We start from the raw sequence: 26,744 nt of genomic DNA, 5'->3' as shown, positions 1-26,744 counted from the left end.
GCTGACTTTGTGTGATTAAGATGGGGCAATTTGGATTGCAACTTTTTTTCAGCCAGAAGGCTGCAAAATAAGCCTGTTTGAAGTTTTGTCCCAAATGCTTTGACTTCAAGAGAAGAAACTGGCAGCAAGGGCAGAAATAAACACATTGCCGCATTGTTCCAGCAGGCACCAAGGCAGGACTATGCCGGGCAGTGAGTAGGTGTGATTAGCTCATTTGTCATTAGTTTAACATCAAGCAGAAAGCAGAAGTCGAAGTACACGGAAATAACACCCTCCAATTCTGATTAGCCTCTTGTTTATACCACATTGTGGGAAGCTGAGGCTGCACTGGCTCACTTAACCTTTTTGCAGGCACGAATGTTGTAAGTGCCGTGTCCCTTGGAGAAAGGAAGGAACACCTCCCTCCAGAGTGTTAGCAAGAGACAGAAGTGAACCTGCAAACTACCACCACCACCACCACCATGAAGACATCAAATGCTCTTCTTTTCATCTTACTCCTGCTTTACATCAATGCCAGCACACAGTGGCCTACGCACACAGTCTGCAAAGAGGACAACTTGGAAATATATTACAAAAGCTGCGGTGAGATTTTTTTACATTTCCATTTTCCTTTCAGCTGTTCAACAGAGTTGTTCTTATATGCAGTGAGAGATGCTTATAAAGCCAGGCAGTGGATAGAAGGGTTACACTCCCAAACCTGCACTGGGTTTCACATCTAAAATATTTTTCGTGTTTCAAGTACAGCTGGTTTTGGTTCACACACACACACATACCTAACTGTATTCAGAAGATAATAAAGAGGAAATAATGTAACAATTCAGAATAATAAACCGCTGTGAAAAACCCAGTTTAGCATGAAAGAGATGACTAAGATCTTTATCTTGAAGTTAAGTTTAAAAAAATAAGATCAGAATAATAAACCGCTGTGAAAAACCCAGTTTAGCATGAAAGAGATGACTAAGATCTTTATCTTGAAGTTAAGTTTAAAAAAAAAAATAAGTAGACCCTAGGTCTTTAACTTTTTTACCCCTGGGATGAAACAGGCTCTTCAATGCACTGATCTGCTGCTTTGCTAATGTGCGATGAGGCTGTGGTGATGTGCTTCCTGTCCTCCCACTAGGAATGACAAGGGACCCAGTGTGACAGTGGGAAGGATTCATGTTCTCTGCCATTGCCACTGCGCTTAGTGAGACTTCAGCAGCGGCCCTTACCAGAGGCATTTCCCAAGGATCACAGGGTTTTGTTTGTTCTTTAAATCTGTAGAAAAGAAAAGGAGCAAGCGACACTGGAATTGACTGAAAATGAATTCACTGAATCGTGCCTGCTTTCCACCTCTTGCTTTGCTGGCCGTGTGCCTTGCCTATTGTGCTGATCTGCTTTACAACTGGGACAAAGGGAATTAGATTCACAGACGCCTCATTCATTTTCCGCACGTGATTTGAAAAGCGATTCATGGCAAATGAGCACCCTAGAGTTTGTTTTTCCAATTCATCCAGTTACAAAGGGTTTTCCCGGGGGCTTTTCCTCGCCTGTAGCTTTCATGCGTTTTTGCACACCCATTAAAATAAAGCCAGTGAGGGACAAGAGAAGTAAATAAATATTTGCAATGCTATTCTTTACTGGCCTGCTCCCAGGGGGACTAAAGTCAGACTTCACATTCTATAAATGGGTATAATGCATTAAGAAAATATTTAATTAGATATTGAATACAGACTTTGGTTTTGCCTTCATTTTAGTAAAAATTTGTTGCATGAGTTCTGTTCCCTCAACAGGTCTCAGTCATCATGAGATGCCTTGACACAGAGACACACAAGCTACAGTCTGAGTGAATTCAGAGTATGATGAATTTGTCCGCTGGCATGTGCCAGTTAAATGTTGCTTCTTACTGTGCACATCACTGGCCTAGCTAACAATATGCATTTCTTTAGAGTCATTTGTTTCTGTCACTTCCTTTGGTTTGCCATGAACAGAAAGATAAGAGATACATTAATTCAGGGGGAATTCACAGCTTGAGAAGCACGAGCCAGAGATCATAAAGGTCAGGTCCCACCACTTAGAGCAGTCTTCTGTTCTCCTGGGCACAGCTATGGGAACGAAAAGATTACATAGATGTGGAAACAATGAAAGAATTATATAAGATGCCTTGTTTGAAGTCAGGTTCCTTTCTCCCCTACTGCTCTGTCAGATTCAAGTTGAGGCAACTCACAACTGCCATCACAATGTCCTGCCTTGCCTTTTTCCAGAGGCTACCACATGTGTAGCATCACCCCAGGATATACCATCTGCAATGCTGCTGATGCAGTTCATAATCCAGCAGTTTGCATAACGGAGAAGAATTTAAGGTGCTTTGGGTCGAGCCCCAAAATCTACAGGTCAGGAGGATCAATCCAAGTACACTAGTGCACATGTGCTTCAGAGAAGGGCCTGTCCTTACTGAGCTCACTGGCAAGCTCACAGTGGTGCACAAAGTGCTGATCACCCTTTCAGGAGAAGGGCAGCTTTGTCCCTACTTTATTTCTCTATAAACCATAACTCAATTTTTCGTGTGTCCTGCCAATTGTTCTCACCCAGGAGGACACAGACTTGTTAGTGTTTGATGAGACCCTTTCCCATCAAACCTTCTCATAACAAATTTGTAATGGCAGCAACTGCAGAGTTAATATTAGGCAACTGCCCACACCCTTTAGCTATTTCAGAGGAATACTGCCCTATATGTCCCTCCAGTCTGAGAAATCCTTTTGGTATTTCCTGCTCCGCTGAAGACATCAGAAGATGTCCCATTTGGGGGATAACAGGAGCCACAGTGAGGTAACAAGTACAAAATCTTGGGTAAAGGATTGCCCTGTTGGCTTCAAGGGTGACAATTGCACCTCTAATGTTGTTACTATAGACTCTAGGATGCTACCAGGGAATTAGGATTGAATCAAGTAAAATATAAGGATGTTAAAAGAATTTTTACAAAGTACTTCACAACTTGTTTCTGGAGCTCAGTGACCTCTCTCAACAAATTATTAGAATTCAGTTTGAGAATTTAAAGAGGAGACAAGTACACATTTTTGCTTTGCTGTTTACCAAATCCTCTCCTATAACACAGTAAAAATCTGACTAAATTAAAAAATATGGGCTAATATAACTGTGATTAATGCAACAGAGAAGTTTAGGTGGATAACTGAGAAATTTAAGCCATCTCCGGTACCCAGGAGTAAGTTGAAATTGCTGGTCACAAGCAATTTCAGCTCTAGCTGCATCCTGCTCCTATAGCACATAAGATACAGGCATGCATCAGGCCCCCAGCCTCAGCCTATGCTCTGGATCCTATAGATGACATCCCCATTCCCACTCAGCTACATCAGACTAAATATTCTGTAACCAGGACTCCGAGTCATGCATCAAAAGAAGGGGCTAGACAAGATACTAGTGATCAGTATAATGCAACTGTAAAAAAGTAATCAGACAAAACATCTCAGCAGCAAGTCCATGGTAAGAAAATCAAGCTGAGAGGCAGGTGGTCTAAAAGTAGAGTAAATAGACAGCGTGCTGCCTCCTCCATGTAACCGCAGGAGACATAACATCGAGACAGCCTATAAATAGCAAGACATTTCCTATTAGGGCCACTCTTCCTCCCAGGAACAAGTGACAAAAATGAAGGAAGATTTCAAATGACCACAAATCACTTTAGAAACCTGGGCAGAGATCCTGAGATAAAAGCAGCACAGGTTAACATCTCTGACTGAGAAAAGAGAACAGTAATTGGCAAGTCTATGCACAGACATGAAAAGAACCTGCTACATAAATGACCAATTTCTACCCCTTTTAATTTCACTGTAATAATGCTTTTGATCTTTTTAGCTACTTTATAAAAGGCAATTGTCTGGGAAGGGAAGGGCAGGTAGGCAATGGTAACAAAGTGCCTTGGGCAGATTCCAGTGTTATTTGAGTAATAGGCATCCACTTGGAAGTGCAAAGTGCAATGCAGTCAGAGACAACAGAACATAACTCCCTAACACATCTACCAGCACCTGCTTCTAGATCATTTATGTAAAGCCTAATTGTCTTAATTAGCCATGGAAACATTCTTAGTATGTAGTGTTCAAATTGGACCCCCCTTCATAAGGGAAAGCACGTGATTGCTCCTGCAGACACACAAAGAATATTTTCCAACTATTTTTACAGCTCTTTCTTGTAATGTTAGGTGGGCCTATATTAACACTTCAGTGCTTCAGAATGCTTGCTTTTGTTTTGACCAGCAAGTTTGGTGATTATTTAATTAAATTATTTTAATTATTATAGATTATTTATTATTTAATTATTATAGATTAGGACCTGGGAGACCTTAGAGCTGCCGACTGCCTGAAACTGTAGGTTTCTTTACAGTTCAGAAACAAACACTGATAAGACAGAAGGCTCTAAAAAAGGGTATGGACACCATCAACTATTAAGGAGTCTGTTTTCTATGCACTGGAATAAATAACAAGGAATTTCAGAGAGCTCTTCAGAAGAGTCAAAGTAGTAGTATTTAAAGATGACATCTTCAGAAATATTCCCAGGACTATATAAAACACTGCTTAGACCACATGAGATTTTTAAATATAGACAAACATTTTTTCCCTAATTCATATCTGATTTTGTTTTCTTTTTCTTCTGTTTTTCATTTGAAGCAAGGTTAATAGCCATTAAAGTTTCAGGAGAAGGAGCAAACAATCAGTATTCATTTCAACCTTCTGAATTAAATATGAAATTGGCTGCACCCTTCATAAGTTTTATATCTGTATATCTACAAATTTTAAAATAATAAAACATATATAGGAATAGGGGTAAACGTTTGTTATAACTCATTCTGCTAGACAAAGAACCAGGGCAATCTGGTCATCTAGGAAATTATTTTTACATGACAATGCCTCTTCCAAAACAGAGGAAGGTCATGCTGAACTTATGTCCAGTGAGCTCCATGTTTGCTTGCATAGTTCTATGTCACACTCGAAGCAGTGTCATTTCTATAAACCTTTTTCCTGGCCTCCAGTGGTGCAATAGGAGAGAGTAGCACTGCCCACTTCAGTACACACTTGGATTAAATTGCATCCATGGATAGAGGAACTCTCATTTGTATGGCTTTTCTTTAAATGTGTGAGCTCAGATTTGGATCTTTGTTAAAATGGCCCCTTGAACTCAACAGGGTGTAGAACCCACTCTGGTCAGATAGTGCACTACAGAAATGCTCCCATTAAAGTCTGTATTGAGGGAACTTTTCAGTGCTTAAAATAAAACAAGTGGAGACAGAGACCAATTAGCTCACAATTTCCTGATGATTTGTCTGTCCTTTCTGAAGCATTTCAGGCTCACTAGGGTCCCCCTCACACACTCATTATACATTCTCCTACATACTGAGAGATCAAAGATACTATTTTTCTTAAATTCCACTTGTTCCTTTTTTAAAAATACACCTGTTCAATCAGCCATACCAACTTGTAAACAGTACTGTTAAATTGGCATCACTGCAGCACTAATTTTACAGCATATCACCTTCTGTTCTCTATGTCAACCAATGTAACTAGTCCTTTTCCTTCCCTGACCACACTTGTATTCTTTACTTAAAGGATGTAAGTAATCTGATAGTTTCAGCTGGGAAAGAAAGGTCTGTGAAAAAGTTCTCACTCCTGCCTCTTCAGGGCAAAAATTCTTCTAGACACTTGGTAAAAAGAGGTTCTTTTTCCATTATTCTTTGGATTTTTGGCAGACAGATTGAGCCAGATGCTTCTCTTGGACTTATTTATTTATTTCCCTCAAACAGTCTCCAGCAATTGCTTCTGCTCCTAAATTATTTAAAGCCACATGACACTCACTCCCCTCTGATCTTTTGTTGCATAGATTGCTAATGGGCAAACAATCAAAGAACTTAAGAATTCCACTTGAAAACAATTTTTTTGTTTGTTTACTCTGTCCGAGCCATCTTACTGTCATAGCTTTGCTGTTGAACTCATCTGGTATAACTTATTTATTCCAAGGGGAAGACCAGATGTGTACATGTATATTTCTGGCACCAGATACTAACAAACTTAAACTATCATCAGAATCAAGGTAGCATAGTTATGAGTGCACATGCAAATCTTCTTTTAAAATTTTGGTCCCTCCGTGAATTAAAACTATCCCATCTATTTCGTTCTCTACATCTCATTAGAGGATTTAAACTTTCTTTTTTCTATGTGAACTCTTGAGGTGATTCTGAACATCATTTTATCCTTCTTTCAGAGGAGAGAGTACTTAGTAAGTTTTAAAAAGTAAATGACATAGAGGAGCAGGAGACAATTTCATACCTCCAAGGTACTCTGGCAAAAACATTAGATTCAGTACCTAGACTTTAAATCTTTCCGTAAAATCAATATTAATGCTTTCAGTGAGACTAGTAGTGGAGCAAATTAACCTCAGCTGAACTTCTCCCACCAGGCTTTAAATTCTCCCATCTAATTTAGTTCTCAGTGGTTTCCTCACAGAGCCAAATTCTTCACCAAATCAATTAAGGTCCTGCACCATGGACTGCAAAAGAGGGTTGTTTATGTGTGACAGCCTCTCCTGCTTATCTCCAGCTGATAAATCTAAACTGGTTGGCATGCTTTACACCTACTCACTTTTGCCACATCTTTGGTTGTTGTAGCCACTGAGTCACTAAGATAAATGTAAGGATGAGCAGTAACAGCTCAGAAGGCAAGCCATAGAAAAATATGTTCTCCCCTTTGGAAACATATAGGAGAGACATACCTAAAAAATAGTATATTACATTACAGTCATGAAATTCTGTGAGCAAGGCAATACTGTCATTCGCTATTAGATACTGAATCTGAGTCTATGGATGGAGCACTCTAATACACTAAACAGGTGAGTCACAGCCATTTTAACAATTTGATAAAAATTTGAGATTAGCTCCTGTACTACATAAAGCAGAAATTATCAAAAGGCACATTAACTGCATAAAGTCAGGAGCAAGAACAAACCACAGCTGATGATATATTCTCCTATGCAAAGCTTTCTCTTTAAGCCTCTAAGCAATAAAGCATTGCTACACTTTTCTTGACATTGCCACATCATCTCACCTAAAGCTGTCATCAAGGTCTCAAAATATATCTGGACCCTACTATTCTTACAGTTTAGCAAATAGAGGCAGGAGATCAGACATTCACACTAATTTAATATCCATCAGGAAAAACATCCAAAGTACTCTAAGAAAAATTAACAACTCAAAATGAAAAAACTACATCAGCATTATTGTGTGTTGGTGTCACTGAACCAACTTTAAGGAGGCAACCTAAAAGTAGGGAGAAACAGTGGCCAGCTTAGACAAGATGTCCAAATGCCCTTGACAGTTTCACCACATACCGAATCAAAACCCTTTGTCTGTTCCAGATGCTGCTTTTAGACTCAGGAGAGCTTCTAGTTGCCAAAAGCTAGCATTTTGAAAACTACCACAAATTAATTCAATGCTTCCATTTCCTCTTCACCTGAAGATAGATGGCTCCTGTCAAATGATCCAGAGGTGATCAGGCAGGTGGGAACCCAGCTAGTTTCCTCAGCAGAGGGTGCATGCCATTCCAGCTGTAGCTTACTGCCATGCTTCTGTAGTGGATTTAAACCCATCATGGGAAAATGGGAACACTTAGCCCATTTATATGCTGCTGATTACTGTTCTGTATAATCAGCAGTATAGCTGCTATCCCAGAGCATGGCATGTGTCTGACAGCAGGGCAGTTTCCAGCAACGTTTGGTTCTATTTCTGACACAACTCTGAAAGTCTGTTGTGAATCCCCAGTCATTTTGGCAAGCACTGATGTCCAGAGATCTCAGTCTCAAGTAGGGCACCATGAAAAAGTTGTTTAAAAAAATAACACATTGAAGAGGGAAGAGACAACTCTGATTAGGAATACAGGCAGTTACTGTAAGCATCTTCTTCATCCAGTGCATGATTTCTCACCAACAGAAGAACAAAGACTTTCTCTCTCTAATACAGTCCCTGCTGGGCTCAGATTAACGCAGTATTTTCTTGTTACACTGCTGTAGTTGAAGCCTGCCCTGTCTGCCTTTCTCTCTCAAGCTAACTAGGACAAATCAGGATTATCAAGTACAGATCTGTATGTGCTATCTCTCAAAGCCTGCATCTTTCAGTTTTGTCCTCTTAAACAGGCTTGGATAAAGCTTTGTCATACCACACAAAGCACAGAAACCCCCCCTTTCCAAATACCACCTCTGGCAAAAGAAAGGAAAGAGCCTTCAGATACTGAGCATACTTCAAGCCTCAGCCAACAGCCATAAAAAGCTTGCTCTCAGGAAAGGTGGTTCAGGGAGGAAAAGGCAGGGAGACCCAGGGCATTTCTTTGACAAGGCTGCCTTATGCATGCTAGTGACACCCCCATCCCCAAATACAGCCTTGCACCTGCAGAGAGCCCCTCACACTTCTGTCTTCACAGGGGCTTCCCTCCACCTCATCACATCAGTCTGGTGCCACAAAATCTCTTCCTCTCTTCTCCATCTGATATTTGGAGAAGCCTTCTAATTTACTGTTTCTTAATATTTGCACATTTGAACAACAGTTGTACTTCACAATGAGTTTTATTTGAAATACCAAGAGACAAAATCTTTGTCTTTTATTTAAACTAATTTTGTAAGACACTGAAATTACCTTGCTCCAAAACTAAGGTCATAAGCATCAGCCAGTAATGCCTGTGCCTTAATCTAACCAAGAAACATGTTCTATGCATTACCAGTGTTCAGTATTATTGGGAGACGACTTGGGATTATTTAACTTTTATAAACACCTTTTTTTTTTTTTTAAAGTCACATTTTAAATTTCTTTTGCTAGTGTCCTGGTCTTTTTTAGTTTATAGATTATACTGAAACCAAATCTTCAGGCTTCCCTCTACAGCCATGTAAGTTTTATCAAAAAGTAAGTAGAGTTATTCATGCCACTGGACATCTCCAAAAGCTCTGGAGGTTTGGGTTTAAGCAACCTCAGAAACCACAAGTTGATAGCACTGTTTGCAAAGGGGAACTCCCACAGTCTGTAACCCCAGGACATTAAGGATACACAAACTCTAATCTTCTCTATTCCATCTCCTCTATGTTGCCTAAGCAAGCCAGAAAAGTTTAGGTGATAAGACATACAGTGACTTCTGCAAATGAGGCCAGAGTGACTGAATTGAACTAGGCCAGAATTCCAGTCTGAATTAGGCAAAAGCCTGGAGCTGGTCATGGCTAAGGAAAATGTCTTGGGATGAAGCATTCTGATGATAAGGTAGACACAGCCAGTGAAGTCTCACAATTTATTCTGCTCTCCTCTGAACAGAGGGTCACTCTGCCCCTCCCAAACATGTCTGGATGTGGCAGTGGCATGTGGTGAAGGCGGGCCCAAAGGGAAGTTCATTAAACTGAAAGTGCTCAGGGAGATGCAGATGCATAAACCAGAGAGTTGCTAATTCACCTGATGCTTCCTCCTCACTATCCTGTAAGTAGATTCCAGTGTCAAATATAACCTTGAGCATTCAGGTTAATTCATTTAAATAGACATTAAAGGGAAATTGTTGAACGAATACATAAAGTCTGAAATCCCAAACAGTTCCTCATTCTTTCTTTCTCCTTTCATCACCTTGAATGTTGTAAAGACTAATGATTTAATTTTATTAAGAGCTTTGAAGGTGAGGAGTATTGGGTAATTGCTAAATGTTTCTTCCTTGTGCTAATTTCCATCTCCTCTAGCACCAGCTTGTCCTTACCTGACCCTAGCCAAGTGCAGTTGTGCTATTTCATTCCATTCTGTGGCTTATCTGCTCCTAGAAATATTATTTTGAAACACCCAAGCTAACCAGTTTGGAGGGTCTTCTTACCACTCCAAGGCCTACAGATGTGGACTTTTACAAGAAAAGCTCATCTGCTTGCTGCTGCTATTCACTCATACCACTGATTTTCATGGTCATATGGAAACAATGTGATTTTACAGCAGATTCAGAAGAGAGGGAAGCCAGTACAGCATAGTTAAAAAGACTGGGGGAGGGGGGAGAGGGGGGAAGGGAAAGAGAAGAATAAAAGACAGCCTGTTGTACACCAGCGCAGCAAAATTCCTTGAACAGGTGCTTCCCATCTGGCCATGCAGTTTCTGTAATGCCCAGTTAGCAATCTAGCAGCTCAGGCTCTGAGGGTCATTGCCACAGTGGGTTAGCACATTATCATTCCCAGCTGTCCACTCCATCCTGTGCTCTGGAGATCCCCTCCCAGGAGGCTGTAAAGGCAGCCCCAGCTCGCAGCCCTGTGCCTTTGTGCACACCCATGTTCAGCAGGGGCAGGAGTCACTGGTCCCACAATTGCAGTAACCAGAGCACCAAAGGGAGCTCCCATCTGTTGTCCTTGTCACTGAGATTACACTCCTGCAAATATGGCTGAGCTAATTTACCTATGAACCTTCTGCCAAGAAAAAAATCAGGGGAAAAAAACTCAAGAAAAAAAAGTTCAGGAACTCATCTGAGCTTCTAGGCTGTACTACATGCTCCTGCTCCATCTTCTAAAAACCCAGCCAAACCCATCACTGTGAGCACCTCGAATAGTAAGTCAGGCTGAAATCTTGCACTGTGGTGCCAGTGCACATGGAAAACCACATCCCAAGTCATTATAGAAACAAATCTCCACCAGGGTGCTTGGGGAAGGGTGAAATGGGTGGTGGGATGCATGGGCTCAGCTGGCACTAAGCCATGTCAGAGGTGATGGGTAGCAAGATGCCAGGTACATCCCAAATTCACCTCTCACAAAGCAGGATTGTACTACAGAAGCCAGTCTTCAGTGAAAGCTGGACATTCAGCACTAGATACAGTTGGGAGCTCGGCCTCAGCCACAGCATCAGGTTCAAATAACAGGTCTGGAAGATCTTGGAGTGCATTGATGGTTTACAAAGCCAAAGACTTTCCCGTTTCCCAGAGCAGTTGCCCAAAATTTAGTACTGCCTAGACAGAAACTTGAGTCAAAATTCTGCTTCCAGACACCTTTCATCCTAGCTGTAAATATGTTGCAGCCTAAGTCCTTCTCACTAGATACACAAAAAATGCCCTTTTCCCCCTCAGTAAGCAGATTTTCACTGATAAACCTCAATGTGTTTGCAAAATTTCCAACAACATTATGAGTGTTGGTGATTTATCAAAGCTGAACTGGAAAAGCAAAATTCTGCAACCAGTTAAAGAGTTTCTAGCTTTAATTATGGGAGAGGGAGCAGATTGAAGGGAGTAGGTGGAGGGAAGTCTGGGAACATACAGTACTGTGCACCATGAAATGTTGCAGGGAAGTGGAAGGCTGAAGGGCAGCCCCACGTATTTTAGAGATCTAACAGTAAATGTTATTGCTCTGCACATGTGAAAGACATAACGTATTTTTTTTCAGTCTAACCAGCTCACTTCAAATTGAGGCAAACACAGAAGAATAAGTATTAAACCTCCACAGGAGACACACAACTCACAGTTGTTCATCTGAGATGAAAAACAAAAACTGCAATTGCCTTGAGTTGCCTTGGCCACAGGAGGGACTCCTCACGATTTAAGGAAAGAGGGGTATGGCACAATCCCTTAGTGTATAAAGCCCAGCTGAATTTACAGAATCCTTCACTTATCATGCAGCTAAACCCCACTAGTTTCATTAATTTCTTTATAGTAGAAACGTTTGTCCCTACATGTTTGTGAATCCAGACTCCCTGGCACCGTAGCTTTAGCAACACAGCCATTCTTTCAATTGATTTCAGCAGGAGGTCCCCATATATGCCACACTATTTAAGATTGCAAAGTTGGATTGCTAAATCTGAGCAGGAATTTCCACAAGGATGGTCAGAAAATTAATTGGGGTTCTTTTGGCAGTGGAAAATTTTACATTTGTCAGCAATAGAGTAACACAATACCCAAGTGCTCCAATTCACAAATTTTTCTGGAATTCCTCATGTGAGTGTTTTCACACTTTCTTCTCTGAGGACCAGACAGCACCTCCTGGATATGTCAGGATCCTACGCTGCATTACTAGCAGTGCAGTAAAAGACATCCATGGCTACAATGCGCTATGAAATGTGTCATCTGTCAAAGGAGCTCAACCCATAGAAATAAACAGACATCCAAACTAAAATAACCCTGAGATCAGGGTCGTTGTAAGAAGACCAAGCTTTCAAAAAAATCTTGGTTTCATGAGCATACCCTTTCCACTCAGTTACTGCTGAGAAATTTTAAACTCAAAGTTCAAATTCTAGCCCTAGCACCACAATTTAATTTGTTCATTAAAGTACAGCCTAGTCTCTTTGAAAAGAGAAGGGCATTATGTATGTTCTACTGCCATGTTTGACCATAACTCCCTCTTGAAATTGCAGAATCAACCATTTTAGTAACTCGACAACCAGCACTATTTGTAGGCATCAATGCCCAAATTGCTCTGAATCTGAGCAGCTGCTTCCTCAACCTTATCATCACAGCACACACAAAACAGAAACAAGAGGAGCTCTAGCAGAAGCCCAGAGGAATGCGGAAATCAAGCCCTGAGAGATGGTAGAAACCAGAGGGGAAGCAGGAGCAACGGTCCTGAAGAAAAGAGAAGTTTGACATGCTTTCCAGCTGGAGCAGGAAACTGCTCTTCTAACCGATTCCAACAACTTCTGAAGCTGCAAAAACAAAGCTGGAACTGACAGGAATAAAAAAAAAAGAGGAAAAACAACCTCTGACTGTGGCCACACTTGATAAACAACTGCAGGCACTAAGTTTTTGTCCCAAGTAGATTATGCAACTGCAGAGACTGCTTTAGTGGTGTGGAGGACAAAATCCAGCACAGGGACACAGAGCTTTAGAAATATCAGTTCTTTTCATCTCCCTTCTTTGAACAGTCATTCTAATTGACCAAAATTTAGGGTTCTGCTGTTAGACCACACTGATAATCTGTGGGCTCACAAAGCCTGGCTTAGTTAGAGCCCTCCATGTCCTCTCAACACTTTCATTCATTCTGTGATCTCCTCTAAGCAATCAGGTTTTGGTCACACAGGCTTGCTGATTGCCAGCTGCTGCAGCTGCGGGGCACTGCCACAAAAACAGGGTTAGACTATGGGGATGCTGGCTCAGCCTCACAGAGGACACTTGTGACTCAAGTTTCACCACAGCATCAAAGGAAAATTCTCCCAACCTGTTATTTTCAACTCAGTGAGAAGATTAGTTCAAGCAACAATAACTTAGAAACAGAACTCAGTTCCCAAGTCTATGTTTATCACTACCAGGTCTGTGTAAACCAAGGAGCCTATGGCTGCTTCTGCACATGCCACAGTTGCTTCTCTTTTTTCCACAGAGAACTACATTGGATGTACAGGCTGGCTGGAATGCCATAATGAGGGACAAAACTATGCCTAAAGCAAGTTTGAGGCTCAAGGTATTTTTCCAAATAGGCCAAATCTTTCTCCTCCTGCCAGAGCTTTGGAAAACAATTGCACATTCTAGTGGTTGTGGCAGCTGAGCTGTCAGTGGTTGCTGCTGCCTGTCACCAGAGAGTGACATGTCAGCAAGCCTTCAGGCACAGCATCAAGGCTCATGGAGGCTAGCAAGGGAAAAGGTAGAAGTGGTAGGAAAACAATTATGCTTTTACAAGAGTTTTAGAGCTTTTTGCAGAGAAAGGGATACTGCAGGAATTGGAAAGAATAATGTTCTTTACAATTATCAGTCAAAGGGCTGCCTTTGGCCCCACAGCTCTGCTGAAGTCTCCCAGAAAAAGAGAAATGTAGAATATTTTCTGGTTTAGAAATATCACAGGATGACAGACCCAGGGGAAAAAAAAAAAAAAAAAAAAAAAAAAAAAAAAAAAAAAAAAAAAAGAAAAAAAGTGCTGCAGAATCTCAGTAAACACAATTTTATTTTCAGTTTTGGACTTTTCATCCCACTCCAGAATTCAGTTTCCTAATCAGCTTCACCAAGCCATCTTGTGATGTAAATTAATTAATAAACACCTTCATAACCAATTGCTCCTCAGTGCTGAGGAAGGAATGGCAATGTGCAGAGTCTGGGAAGAGCAGTTGTGCTGAGATTTCATCATTGAATAAGTATTGGCCACCCAGCATTGTGGGAAACTTTCCTTCTTTGAGCTTGGTTAATTTTCCTACACAGTAGATTCTAACCTTGCCCAGTTTATCATCTGAGTGCACTTCAGACTGAAGGAGCAGGAAGGACAGAAGTAGCTATTGAATGCAGGGTATGGGAGCTCTAAGCACTTCTTGGAGAACTTTTAAGAAATATGTAATTTCTTTTTTATAACACTTCTATATTTTGTATACTATATATACATTCAGTATCTCATTAAAGATACAACTTGTAACCCACTGCTTTGTGTCTTCAAACAGATCCCCAGCAAGATTTTGCTCTCAGCATTGACCATTGTTCTGATATTGCAACCCACACCTTTGACATCAGAGCTGCAACAGTCTTAGGTAAGTGAATTGCTGTTTTCTCACGCTGTACACAGGTAATTCATACAATGAGTGCTGATCTTAAGAAGTAAGCAAGGGTGACAATCTCCTATAAAACATGAATGAGCTTCATTTCTTAGAAATTTCAAAACCTGTGCAGGGTTACAAAAATGTCAGTTCTGTTATCAGTTCGGCCTCAGACTACATATGTCACCCTGAAGAGGTCATATCAGCTTTCAGCCCCTATTCAGCTTCTACTCTTCATTTGTACACACAGAGAGCCAAGGGGGGCTTCTCTAGAGCTCATCATCTTCATAGCTAAGTCTTCTGGGGAGAGTATTGTTGACTCTCACACACATTCTTGTGTCACTACCTCACCAAATTTCCAAGGCTGTGACCCTTGCAGGTAGGGGTCTGAATGAACTCACACAGAGCAATGTGGGGACACCCCTCTGTCCCTCCTGGGCATACATTCTGGGAAAGTGCTGGCCTGAGGCAACAGTCACACCATCAGTTTGCCACCTGCACTAGCTGAAATTACACCCTTCAGCACTTGACTGATCAGCAATAAAAGGTAAAAACTGGGTGCACAATTTAATATTAGCCATAGCTTGCTTTGTGGTTCTTTCACAGGAAAGGCACCTCTTGCAAACCTGAGCCCCAAGCTCATCTAGATCCTGTACTACCAGAGCATAAATATGAAAGTGTTGCTGTGTGCTCTTGGTGCTGAAAAGAAATTTGTGTGCCAAGTTTGTTTTAGCACCTGGGAATGCTTCCTTGCATGAAAAAGCTCTCCCTTCCTGTGAGACATGTGGGCTATTTGTCCAGGGAGCATCAGTTTTCAGGTGGCTGCAAAGGTAAACAAGCATGAAAAAAAAAAAAAATCACACTACAGATATTGCAAATGCTTTTCCCACAAGTCAGAGTACAGAACCTCCATCTAAATCCAGTAGCCTCACTGGCTCTGCGTGTGTCAACAAGCCAGGCACAAGTAGACATCCTCCTAGCAGTGCCAAGCATGTCCCTGGCACAGGTTGTGCTCAGGCCAGTCACTGTTTTCCCAGGCAGCGATTACAGGTCACAAGTTGCTCCCGGGGTCCATTGGGTATGATCCCTCTGCTAAGAACACAAGAAAAGTTTAGATGTAAGGACATGAAATTTGCTACACCATTTGACCTCAGAGTCAGAAAATGGTCATGGGTATAGTTTATTTAACAATCAAGAGAACGGCTACTATGTCCCCTGTCATATACCTTGAAGGGCCTGAAGCACAGATTTCTGTGTATCAGGAGTCCTCCGTGAAGAGAAAACATCTAATGCCTCAAACAGCAGGGAGGAAAAACCAGAATCTTTTTTTTAAAATAAAGTAGTAAACCTGTTTATTCTTGTGCTTTCTCTGAGCTCTCTTTCTGCTTTGTGTGTAGGGCACAACATCAAGGAACTCTATGTCAAGCTGGACATGATCGTAAATGGCAAGACTGTCTTAACCTACTCCGAGACGCTTTGCGGGCCGGGTCATGCTAAGCTTGTTTTCTGTGGAAAGAAGAAAGGAGGTAATTTAGGTGGCACTCTAAGTGTTTGATGGCTACTGAATACTCCAAGCAGGATGTGCCCGCTGTGCTCTTGACTGCACCAATACATTGTAATGTTCTGTTTACTTCAGCAGCATGTTAGTGGGTGACAGGAACGCAGAAGGACAGAGACATCTTAATTTAAGGGCTTGCTTTTCCCCCCAACCTGTTTGTTTGCTTTACTTTTAATCACAAAATATTGCACGCACATGGGATTTCAAGTCCATTAAAAATTACTGTGGTTATGTGACCCCCATCCACCAGCAGGGAGGTTCATAAGCCCTATTTAGGAGCATGTGCTTGTCATGTGAGAAAGAAGTATGACAAAAATAAAGGCTAGTTCTGTAAAAGAAATAGCTGAGCAAACAAACAACCATTCTGAACACGTTCTTCACTATTAAGCAAGTCACACCTCCTGTCCTTAAAGGCAATTCTTTAATCACTTTATGAGGAAATATGCTTGAATAAGGATATTTGGAACCAGATACTATTTGCTACCATTATGGTTTGCATCTTCTTTCAGTTCAATGTGTGCCTATGCAGCAGTCAGATGAATTCAGCTCATGCCAGTCACACTGCCGGCTGGCAAAGACTTGCTCTAGTTGGTTTAGAATGCTATTGCTTGCCCCCAGAAATCCCCCCCCAGGCATCTCTGGGCCCAGGTGAGCCTGGGCTCCTCAAGGCTCCCAGGCTAGGTAGTGCCAAGTTAGCTGTGCCATGTCTGGAAGAGCTGTGGTATTGCTTCTGGACTGCAGTAGCATATATCCATTAATTTTTAAATCCCCCTCATACCATGATCATCTATTTAGGCTGATTTTATAAAAACAAGTAGAGCCACAGACAAGTTTGAATTGTCAGAGCACCAGATAGTTACAGAAGCTCTGTTTTCCTTGACTCACTCACATCTTCAAGATGATAACCCTGAAATAACTCATGTGCGAGGGCCATGAGTTTAAAGACCATGCACAGCACTACTGCTAAGACAGTTCCTGGAAAATTATTAAGACATTTCATACTGCACAAAACTATCACAAATAATAATAGAGAAATGCTGCATGAGCAACCAATTATGTAAATCCTGTAAGCCAGATAGACAAAAAAATTAAATTCAGAATTTTCTTCAATTGTGTATTGAATTAAAAGAGGAGTAAACCCACCCACAGACCTACTGAAAAACTATCTTATTCTGATGAAGCACTTAATAACATCCTTCAGTGAATACATTAAGGAGAAGTAGAGTCAGTCCTGAGCTGAGCACAAACTGCTATTCACTCATTAAGCTACAAAGCCAAAACCTCCTGGGGTTTCCAAGTCTCTTAATCCTAAACTGACAGGCGATTGTTTCTGCTAATTGAAGTACATTATGATATAAGCACATAGTTGGTTGTTTAAATAATACTATATATCTTCATTTAGAAGTACCCCTACTTCAGTGCAAAGATATCTGCCATGCACTTTTTAATACACACCCTCTCGTTCAGTAGCTGTTTTTATTTAGTAATTAAGTCACAGTGGGAAAGAAGTGAACTTTCTCAGACAGGTTCAAACTGAAAATGGGGTATTTCTTAATTAGTTGACAGTCAAATCTACCCCGTGTTTTAGGGCAGAGAATTGAGCTGAAGACCAATTTAAGGCAGTTCGGGCATAATTTACCATATTAGCACAGCAGTAAATCTGACCTAATGCCCATGGAGGAAGGATAACTTGTGAATGACCAAGTATGCAGACTACTAAAACAGAGGAGAGCAGAGAGCCCTTTCAACTGAAGCTTTTCATGGAGAGCCCCTTTTTCCCTGATCTATGGGCAACATTTCCAACATCTGGCCAGACCTAACCTGGGTTTAAATGTAGTCTCACACAGAATTTGCTTGTCTTTCACAAGGAGGCCAAAAATTGCCTGCCCCTCCCTCTCCCAAAATTAGACAGAACATCATCCTTCTACAGGTTTTGTTGATCCACTTACTTACTTCTGGGGAAAAGCAGAGCAGCAGTTACAATAAAAAGAGACTTTTAAGAGTCGGATGTGGCAAAGTCTTAGTTATTTGAGGGAAGTTTACTTTTTTTCTTTATTTATATTTGCTCTCCTATAATGCTACCATTTTTTCATGACTGGAAATACTCTCTGTGCTGGAAAGACTTAAAATAGCTGGAGATTTCATGTTCGTCATAATCATATAGTATTTACTATTTTTGCTAACCAAAGGTCATGTCTGGCACTGCTCACTCAGACTCATAAATAGGATTCCAAGATCTTTTTCTCTGAGCTATAAGTCTGTTGTGAAGTTGTTAGCTCAAAGTTTGCAAGGAAATTTGCCATTGCCTATTTAGGAACAGCAACAAAATTGCTAAACTCTTTGTGGCATAACGTGAACTTAGGCCTTCCTCTTTTTTAGTAGAATGTGCTGGTTATTCTCCATTTCCTCCAAAGAAAACAGTTACGTAAGATTTAACAGATTTCCCAATGCATTCACTAAAATCAGAGTGGAAGATCTGTCAGGGTAATATTAAGCAATGTGCCAACCACAGCTTGGAGGCTTAAGCAAAGCTACCTGACAGAAAGACAGCTGCCTCCTCTGCAAATTTTCTTTTGGGCTCAACTGACATAGGCACCATCACAGCACTTGTACAATTCCTTGTGCACACTCCCCAGACTATAAAGAAACTCCCCATCTTGCTTCAGACCTCCATTCTTGTACATTATTGTCCCTTTCAGTGGGTGTTACAGTGAGCAAGTTTCTAAAACAGCATTTGTGAATAAAAGTAGAGAACATAACATGAATTAAAAGACTGGCTATCACACTGAGAATGTAGGTAGCTGTTTCTGAGAAAACAGCTATACCACAAAGCTAGGTCTTTGGGCTGACACGCAAGGCCATCTTGCTTAGCCCCTTCACCTCACCTTTTCCTCACCAGTAAAAAGAATGACTCTTTCTCACCTGGCCGTGTATTTACATGTTTTTCCCCACTCAACTATACAACTATAGCTGGCAGTTATTCACATCATTCCTATATCCACAGCACAGAAGCTGTGTGTCAGTTGCATCAGTGCAAGATTGTGTCCTAGAAGAACTCCAACATGGAGCATTGAAGTTCTAAAGATATTTCAAACATAGAAAAAGGAAGAGGTGGGTGCAGATGTACAGGGCCTTTATATAGTATAAGAGTGTGAGAACGCAAAAAGATTTTCAGTGAAAGGAAGATTTGAGAAAGAGGAGTGAGAATTTCATTATAGGTGTTTAGTCAGGAAGGAGAGGCATCTTCATGACAAATGATAACTAGTAATTGGAAGTAATCCTCAGGAAATTCTTACTTACACATTTGAAAGCTCTGCCTCAGACTGGAAACTACTAAAGGCATGCTCACTAGCAATGAAAAGGACTAAGTCCCCTTTGGTAGAAACAACAGTGAAAAGCTGCTATAGTCGTATAACTATAGTCGTATCACCTTGATTCAGTAGTACAATAGAAATGTCTTCTAGGCAGAAAAATTCAGATAAATCTATAAGAAAAAGGGCTGAAAGCAAATCACTGATGACAGCATGCTTGACAGGTACCATAAATTACCAGCAGACAAAAAAGAAAAAGGGGAACATTTAATTGGAAAAATACACTCATGGTTTGTGCTCTTCCAAATGTGTGCGCATTTTTTGCGACCATATTTGGGCTTTTCTCTAGGAAGACCATAGAATTCTTTCAATAAGATAGGCTCAGTGTTTGTGACAGTTATACTTACTGCAGCAGATGTGTTCATCCTCTTTCAATGGAGGAATGTAAAAATGTATGAATATGTGGAGAAAAAATGCATATTAAGGATGCTGTGATAAACTGCAGTCCTTCAAGCCTTGGAGGATGTTTACACTTCTAGAATTATAGTAGAAATCCCCATGCAACTAGAACACTGAATGGTCTTTGAAAAGCCTGATCCACTGAGGAGGGTTCCATGGTCCAAAGTGAATATGAATGATAAAATTCAGCAGATTTATGAATCCATAGTATTTGCTGACAGGTCTCAACTAGCTGAAAATGAAAGCTGCTCTTGCTTTCCTATTTCAAAGCAGCATAGTTTCCCCCTCCCCATTGAAGCAAGGAAGGTTACAGGAGTTTTCCAAAGGACTGGTTACAAAACCACTGAATTGTTGAGGTTGGAAAGTCATTTGAAGGTCATCTAATCCAGTTCCACATACTTCAAACAGGGCCATCTGACAGCCAGTTGCCCAGGACCATGACCAGAGCAAGGCTTATAGATATATCTAAGGATGGATGCTCTATAATCTCTCTGGGCAACCTCTGCCAGTGCTCACTCACCCTCACAGCAAAAAAAGTCTTTCCTAATGCTCAGGAGAAACCTCCTGTGTTTTAGTTTGTGCCCACTGCCTCTTTGCCTGGCCATTAGGCACCAGTAGAGACAGCCTGGCTCCATCCTCTTTTACAGCCTCATTTCAGGTATTTGTACATATTGATGTGCTGTCTCTTAATGTTTTTGTTCCCTATGCTGAACAGTCCCAGCTCCTTCAGTCTTCTCACTGGAGAGATGTTCCAGTCCCTTAATTATATCAGTGGCCTTTCACTGGACTTTCTCCAGTAGCTCCATATGATGCAGCTGTGAACCACTGCAAGACCCCTGGTTACCAAGAGCTAAATAAGGGTAAAGCTGAAGCATAAAGCAGTAAATGTGGACCTCAAACTGGACAAGCAGCACCTGTTGTTCCACTTTTGAAGGCTCCCTAAAAGTTGATACAGCCCATGGCAGTGATTTCTTTGATAACTGAGCAAAGGCATAGCTACAACATATCAGAGCAATCAAGGAAAACTTCTCAGAGTGGGCTGAGGCAGAGGCCTGAGACTGCATTCATCTAGTTACTTTATCACAGTGAAGTGTGTGGGGAAAAATAGCTTCTACCTACACTAGATGAGAGATTAGCATTGCCATCATTTCATAAGCAAATTTATGGCCTGATGACACCTACTTCATTTTAAAATACAGGCTTTGCAGAGCCTGAATGCTGCATCTATGTTTTTAGATTCTGGATGGCTTTCTGGGAGCCTAACTGAGATCCTAACAAGCCACGTGATCCAAGAGAAGCTTCCATGTCCCCATGCAGAAGAACTTTGGGTGATTGTTCACAGCCTAGTTTCCTCTCCCCTCTTCTCTGCTGTCCTCCAAGATTTGCTAGGCTGTGAGTTGACTGAAGAAAAGGTAGTCCTGCAAGGCTCTCTACTGAACAAAAGGACACAAAAAGCACAAGCCCCACCACTGCATGGTCCACACCTCCCTGAGGGAGCAGCTCCCAATGTGCCTTAGATCACATTGACACACACAGCTCAAGTCCCAGGGGAGTCACTCATCATTATGCAGTCTTCAGTGCCTTTAATTCCCATTTAGAGTCTATTAAAGCTGTGAACTGAGAAGTAGGCTGTACTATATTTTTAAAATTTTTGAGTCACCACTCACTGAAGTGGAGATGTGTCAGACTCCTGGGCTCTTGCTTCGTGCACAGAAGCGAGAGGCAATGGTGACTGCTCTCTGAAAACAAGACTTTTTGCTGTCCACATGAATTAGCCAGGGATGCAGAGGGGAATGAGTACAGTACAATTGCTGTAGCATAGCTGATCTGTTTGAGATTGACAAACCAAGACATACTTATTCTGTTCTCTGTTTTGGGATTAGGTTTTTCATGGCAACACTGAGTTGTTTTGCATCTTCTCCACCTCCCACGATCATTAGGGCATTACATTAAACAAACTTCTCATTAATGCAAAGATGCAGAACACTGGTGATATCTCAGGTTTCTCCTTTTCCTAGTTTATCTTATTGTCATCATTGTTTCATATAATTTTGTTACAAGACTAACATTTCATGTCATTTGTGGGAAAAACTTTTGTGGACTGTTTTCCAAGTCCATGCATTGTGAGATGGACCCATACAATCTAAAGATGTTACAAAGCTTTTATCCAGCCTTTCACAAGAAACAGTTTAAACCAACAGCGAGACTAGACTAAAACTCTCTAGAAGTGACAAGCATCAAAATGCCAGCACATACTCACATAAACACGATGACACACTCCTCTGTCACTGTCAAAGTAAGGAATATTTCATGACACCTACAAAAAAGAATTCTTAAACAGTTCTTAGACTTTTCCATGACTTGTGTGGGGCAAGTTGTACAAGAAATTCTGAAGTACTGAAACATCTACAAGTTTTATTTTCAGTCAAGTCTGCACAATTTGGCCCAGTAAGCTATGAAAAAGTAGGAGGAACTGCAGAACAGCTTGCTAATTCTCTCCATTAATGCCAAAGTTGCCCTTTCTTCAAAAGCCAAAAGCAGGCATGCCTCGTACAATTAGGGAGATGAGGATTGGAAGGTGGAACTCCCAGGCTCTATTCCAGTCACCAACACAGTTGTGATGAATTTAATACCTCATGTAACTTCTTATTGTACACTCCCTCACCAGAGAGACAGACATGTTCCTTTCACTTTAAAGTCATGTTCAGCAACAGTCAGAAGTCCATACCTACAGCTCAGCTCAGACTGGATTTTCTAAAAGTTACCAAAACAGTACAGTTCAATTGCTGCAGCTGCAGGTGTTTAATAGTTCATCCTAAAAGACTTGAACCTGGCAGTCCCTCCCTCCCCTTTCATTTTCAGGATGTGTGATGACATAGGAATGGCCACCTGGTTGTGCAAAAACGTGCCCCCCTTTTCCATTCACAAGGGCTGCAGACACTCCTTGAGCCCAAGCTCTGCCTTGCGTTTCCCCATAAAGCAGTATTCATCCTGATACTTCCCTCAAGATGGCTGTTGCAGGACTGCGTATGGAGCATTTTGCAGTTCCATAATACTTGGCACTGGAGGCTCTGAAATGCCACTACCAAAAAAGAATCTATGATCAGCTGACTTTTTCCGTCCTGTGCTGCATGTCTAACCATCCATCACCATTGTTGCTTTCCAGAACATCTCTATTATGAGGGGCCAGTCACACTGGGAATCAAAGAAATCCCTCAGGTAAGTTGGTTGCAGCTATGTTCCCAAGCAGAAGGGCTTCCCAGATGAGGTATGGTCAGAGGACTACCAGCAATCACCCCAGCACATTCCAGGCTTCCCCAGCTGGCACACTGATAGTGTTTCATATGAATAATCCTTTTCAATATGAAATTAAGTGGCTTTGCTTATAAAGAGTTACAGAGGCACTACTATCCAGAGACAAAGTTTTTTTTTCGGGATAGCAGATGTCTGTACCAGCATTAAGTCAGACAACCACAGAGTTCTTTAGTAGGCTCCCCTTCTCTTACACTTAAAATAGCAAGAAAAAAAGCAGTTCCAGGGGACTCCCAAGAGACCAAGGCTGCAATTTTGCTCAGTCCTCAGTGAACTGAACAATTTGGAGGATCTCATTCATCCTCTCTGGCTATAAAGGCATTTTAGATACTATTTCAATTGAACATATTCCACTGTACGTACATGGTGTCAGACAGAGAGACCAAGGTCTTCTAGGTGGCAACTGAAGGTACAAGTTATTAGGCCAAGAACACTTTCTCTGGATTTACGGAGCCTTAAAATAAGAAAATAATTTCTTAGGAAGGTGAGAAAACAGGCAGTACTCTAGGCACTGCTCTGAATTTCCTGGTCATCCATTACAGATGCTTTTTACTGGCAGCCTTCTCCACACACAGCTAAGCCTGCTAGAAGCTCAACTGAATCATACTGCAAAAAAAAAAAAAAAGATAGATTCAAATGCTGAATGCAACAGTCTCTTAACTGGGCACAGCATGAAGATATATTTGATCAGTACATAACAAAGGATTTTTTAGAGACATACAATGAAGAGATTGGATTGAAGAGAAGAAGGCAAAGTCTTTGATTATCAAGGCATCTTGTTGAGAATGTAGCAAAGAAAGGATCACAGTTACCACTGAAAAAGCATAGAGTTCAGGTGGTCAGTCAAATACCCCTTAGATTTACTTGGAGAGGCACAGCATGAGCTCTCCGTTCTTCAGCAACAGACATAAAATATGTGTCAGAGGCTCAAAGATGAGGTCTGGGATCCGCTCAACACTGGATTGCTCCAGGCAGGAAAAGAAAACAGGATCAGAACAGGGATAAGAACAAAGACATGAGTCCCAAAGAACTGAGCTTGCCAAGACCTGCAGAGGTGATAACAAGGATAGCTGGCTTCTGGGAGGATCGAGCCTCCATAAGTGCTACCATCTCATATTTCTCAATCTTCCTTTGGTGACAGCAGCAACCAGGACCTTCATTTTCCCAAAGCTTTCACACAGGGAGCTGGACCCCCATTATGCAGGCTGTTATCCCACTGTAACCAGCCTGCTTCCTTAAAGGGTATACCTACAGAGCCTGTGTTGAACACTGGTTTTCTGCCTTTTGATGTCTCACACAGGAGTGCCTGAGCTCACATCAATCATCATGCTGCTCCAGGAGCAGCTTTACTAACATACTTACATAGTAAAGCCTCAAGACAAACTGAAGAATAGGTCTTTAAACCAAGAAGAAGCCATAGAAACATGCACACAGTCCAGTAAAACTGCAGTTCTGGGCAAATTAGCTGAATTTTCAGCTAGTTTCTGGAGCCAGAAACTCCAAGACTGATCACAAGCCTCTTTTAATAACAGTTTTCACCACAAGCAAAAAATTATTCTGAAGGAGAAAAAAGAAATCGAATCACTAATAAGCAATGAAAATTAGTTATTATGAAGTCTCTTCCATTAATTAGACTATAAGCTTTTAGAGAGTTAATGTGCTTGTGAGAAAAGGAATAGGAAGCCTCTTTTGTTAATTAATCAATCAGGCAAATAACACCATCCTCCCATGCTGACAAAAAGGAACAATTCCATACAGCAATCATCTTCTGCTCGTTGCAAAGAAGAGCCTCATCCAAGAAGCCTGAGGGATGTTTGCACGCTCCACACAGGAATTACAACCAGGCTCTATTCTCAAGAGCATGTTGCCATTGGGCCTCTCTCTAAATTTAGATTTTATTCTTAACTTGAACCTCTCTGTGAGGACACAGGCCAGGTATTGCTTTAAAAATCCCATTGTAAAAGGCAAATGCCAAGAAGCCGGACTCATTCTATCCATGCCTTCTTCTACTCCACAACCAGAAGGGCTCTAAACAGGGCACGAGCATTCTGTGGTTCAAAGAGAGGAGATCACTGCTGTCAACCTCTCCTACCCCGCATTTTGCTCCCCTCCATGCTCCAGCAAAAAAACCCCAGAATTAATTACTGCAGTGCCAGCAATACACAGTGAATAAATCTAGTTCACCTCTTCTTCCAAATCTGTTAAAGCCACCTTGGTCACTTCCCTGTACAGTGCTTCTCCAAGTGTCTGGAGAGAGCCATTTTGACCTTTTGAGTTAGCCATGGCTTCTTTAAAGTTCAGATTTTTTTTTTTTTTTTGCACTGTAATGATAATAAGTTCATCCCAAAGCCTGAATTCATATTTTCAACTACACAATTGGAAATCAGACTACTTCTTGTTTCATTATATAGGAATTCATTATAGATTGAGTCATCAATACACACACTTCCCCCCGCGTGCTCTGTTATAAAAATTCATATCAGTAACACTGAACAACAAGATCCATGTAAGAGAAGTGCCAGAGAACTGAGCACCTCTTTTTCTAGTTACTAAACAACACAGGCCATATTGTGTTTGCTTATAAGAGTCATGAGAATTTACAGATTTACAGAATTTACAGATTTGAAGGGATTTTTTTAATGCAGCAAAACATTTCATTCCCCTTGTACTGTTTAATTTTCAATTTGTGCTGTCAGCATTGATGTCAGTGAGGAGAGTTTTTTGGCAGAAAATATGGGCACATCATTTACCACCTCTGAAACATTTGGACCAGGAAGGTTTTGGAGGAACTTGATGGGAAAAGAATTGTTCTGTTTCTAAAAGGAGGAGTCAGAAATTTAAGCAGTTATATAGTACTGACGGGCTAATCTCTTGCTTTGCATTTTTCTCATACAGGGAGATTACACTATTTCAGCAAAGCTGACTAATCAAGATCACGTCATTGTCGCTTGTGCCGATTTTACTGTGAAAAATTATTTAGACTATTATTAGCAACAAACCAATTTTATGAAAGCTACAGACTACCAAAACTATTCAAGTCAATAGGCTGCTTGCATTCTACAATGATTCTGAAGAAAATAATCCTCACATGGTGATTCTCATGCTGTTCCTCTTTATAATTTGCTATTTTCAAGAAGCTACTAGATTCTCTAGTGGTAATTTTATCTCTAAATGCACGCTGTAGCCTACTTTTTTCTTCTAATATATACAGCTGTGAAAAGAAAGTATCCAATACCAACACTCTCATCTTAGGATGAAAATAGCATGAGGCAGAACAGGCGAGAGCCTAAACACTTTTTCGCAGTAAGTTATGGAGGTATCCATTTCTAACACAGGCTAGAAGATGACTTTCACATATATCACATATTATGCAGTTACAGAACTCAACATCTTAAATCTTCTCTAGAGCCTGTCTGGAGATTCCACTAGCACAGCTTTTGCTATAACCACAGAACAAAAGGAAATAAGATGAACATGCCTTTTTTCCAGTGATCGATGTCATGTCATAAGATTCATATCATTCTAGTCTTCTGGAGTCTACCTGGAATTTTTTTGTTCTGTAATGTCTTTTAAGTGATGCGTGAATCATTCTGTAGTTAGGCTATGTGCTCTTCTTACTTCTCAATAAATTCATATGAAAGAC

The 26,744-nt window shown here is 41.0% G+C and overlaps 1 protein-coding gene across 1 annotated transcript; it reads left to right on the top strand.

Moving 5' to 3' along the window:
* Positions 1-272: 272 nt before the first annotated feature.
* Positions 273-26,744, top strand: LY86 (lymphocyte antigen 86). Its single transcript, XM_041413184.1, has 5 exons — positions 273-582; positions 14,369-14,455; positions 15,859-15,987; positions 22,956-23,008; positions 25,997-26,744. The coding sequence occupies exons 1-5, from the start codon at positions 462-464 to the stop codon at positions 26,090-26,092; spliced, it is 486 nt and encodes a 161-aa protein (XP_041269118.1). The 5' UTR covers positions 273-461; the 3' UTR covers positions 26,093-26,744.

Source organism: Onychostruthus taczanowskii, unplaced genomic scaffold (assembly GCF_017590055.1).
Source record: "Onychostruthus taczanowskii isolate IOZ18803 unplaced genomic scaffold, ASM1759005v1 scaffold40, whole genome shotgun sequence".
Taxonomy (NCBI): domain Eukaryota; kingdom Metazoa; phylum Chordata; class Aves; order Passeriformes; family Passeridae; genus Onychostruthus; species Onychostruthus taczanowskii.
This window is presented reverse-complemented; position numbering and strand designations above follow the sequence as displayed.

What these genes read in the sequence shown, in the direction of transcription:
- LY86 (XM_041413184.1), top strand. Translation starts at nt 462, where the DNA reads ATGAAGACATCAAATGCTCTTCTTTTCATCTTACTCCTGCTTTACATC. An exon ending in AATATATTACAAAAGCTGCG is followed by an intron (nt 583 to 14,368) that starts GTGAGATTTTTT and finishes GTCTTCAAACAG; the next exon opens with ATCCCCAGCAAGATTTTGCT. An exon ending in GAATCAAAGAAATCCCTCAG is followed by an intron (nt 23,009 to 25,996) that starts GTAAGTTGGTTG and finishes TTTCTCATACAG; the next exon opens with GGAGATTACACTATTTCAGC.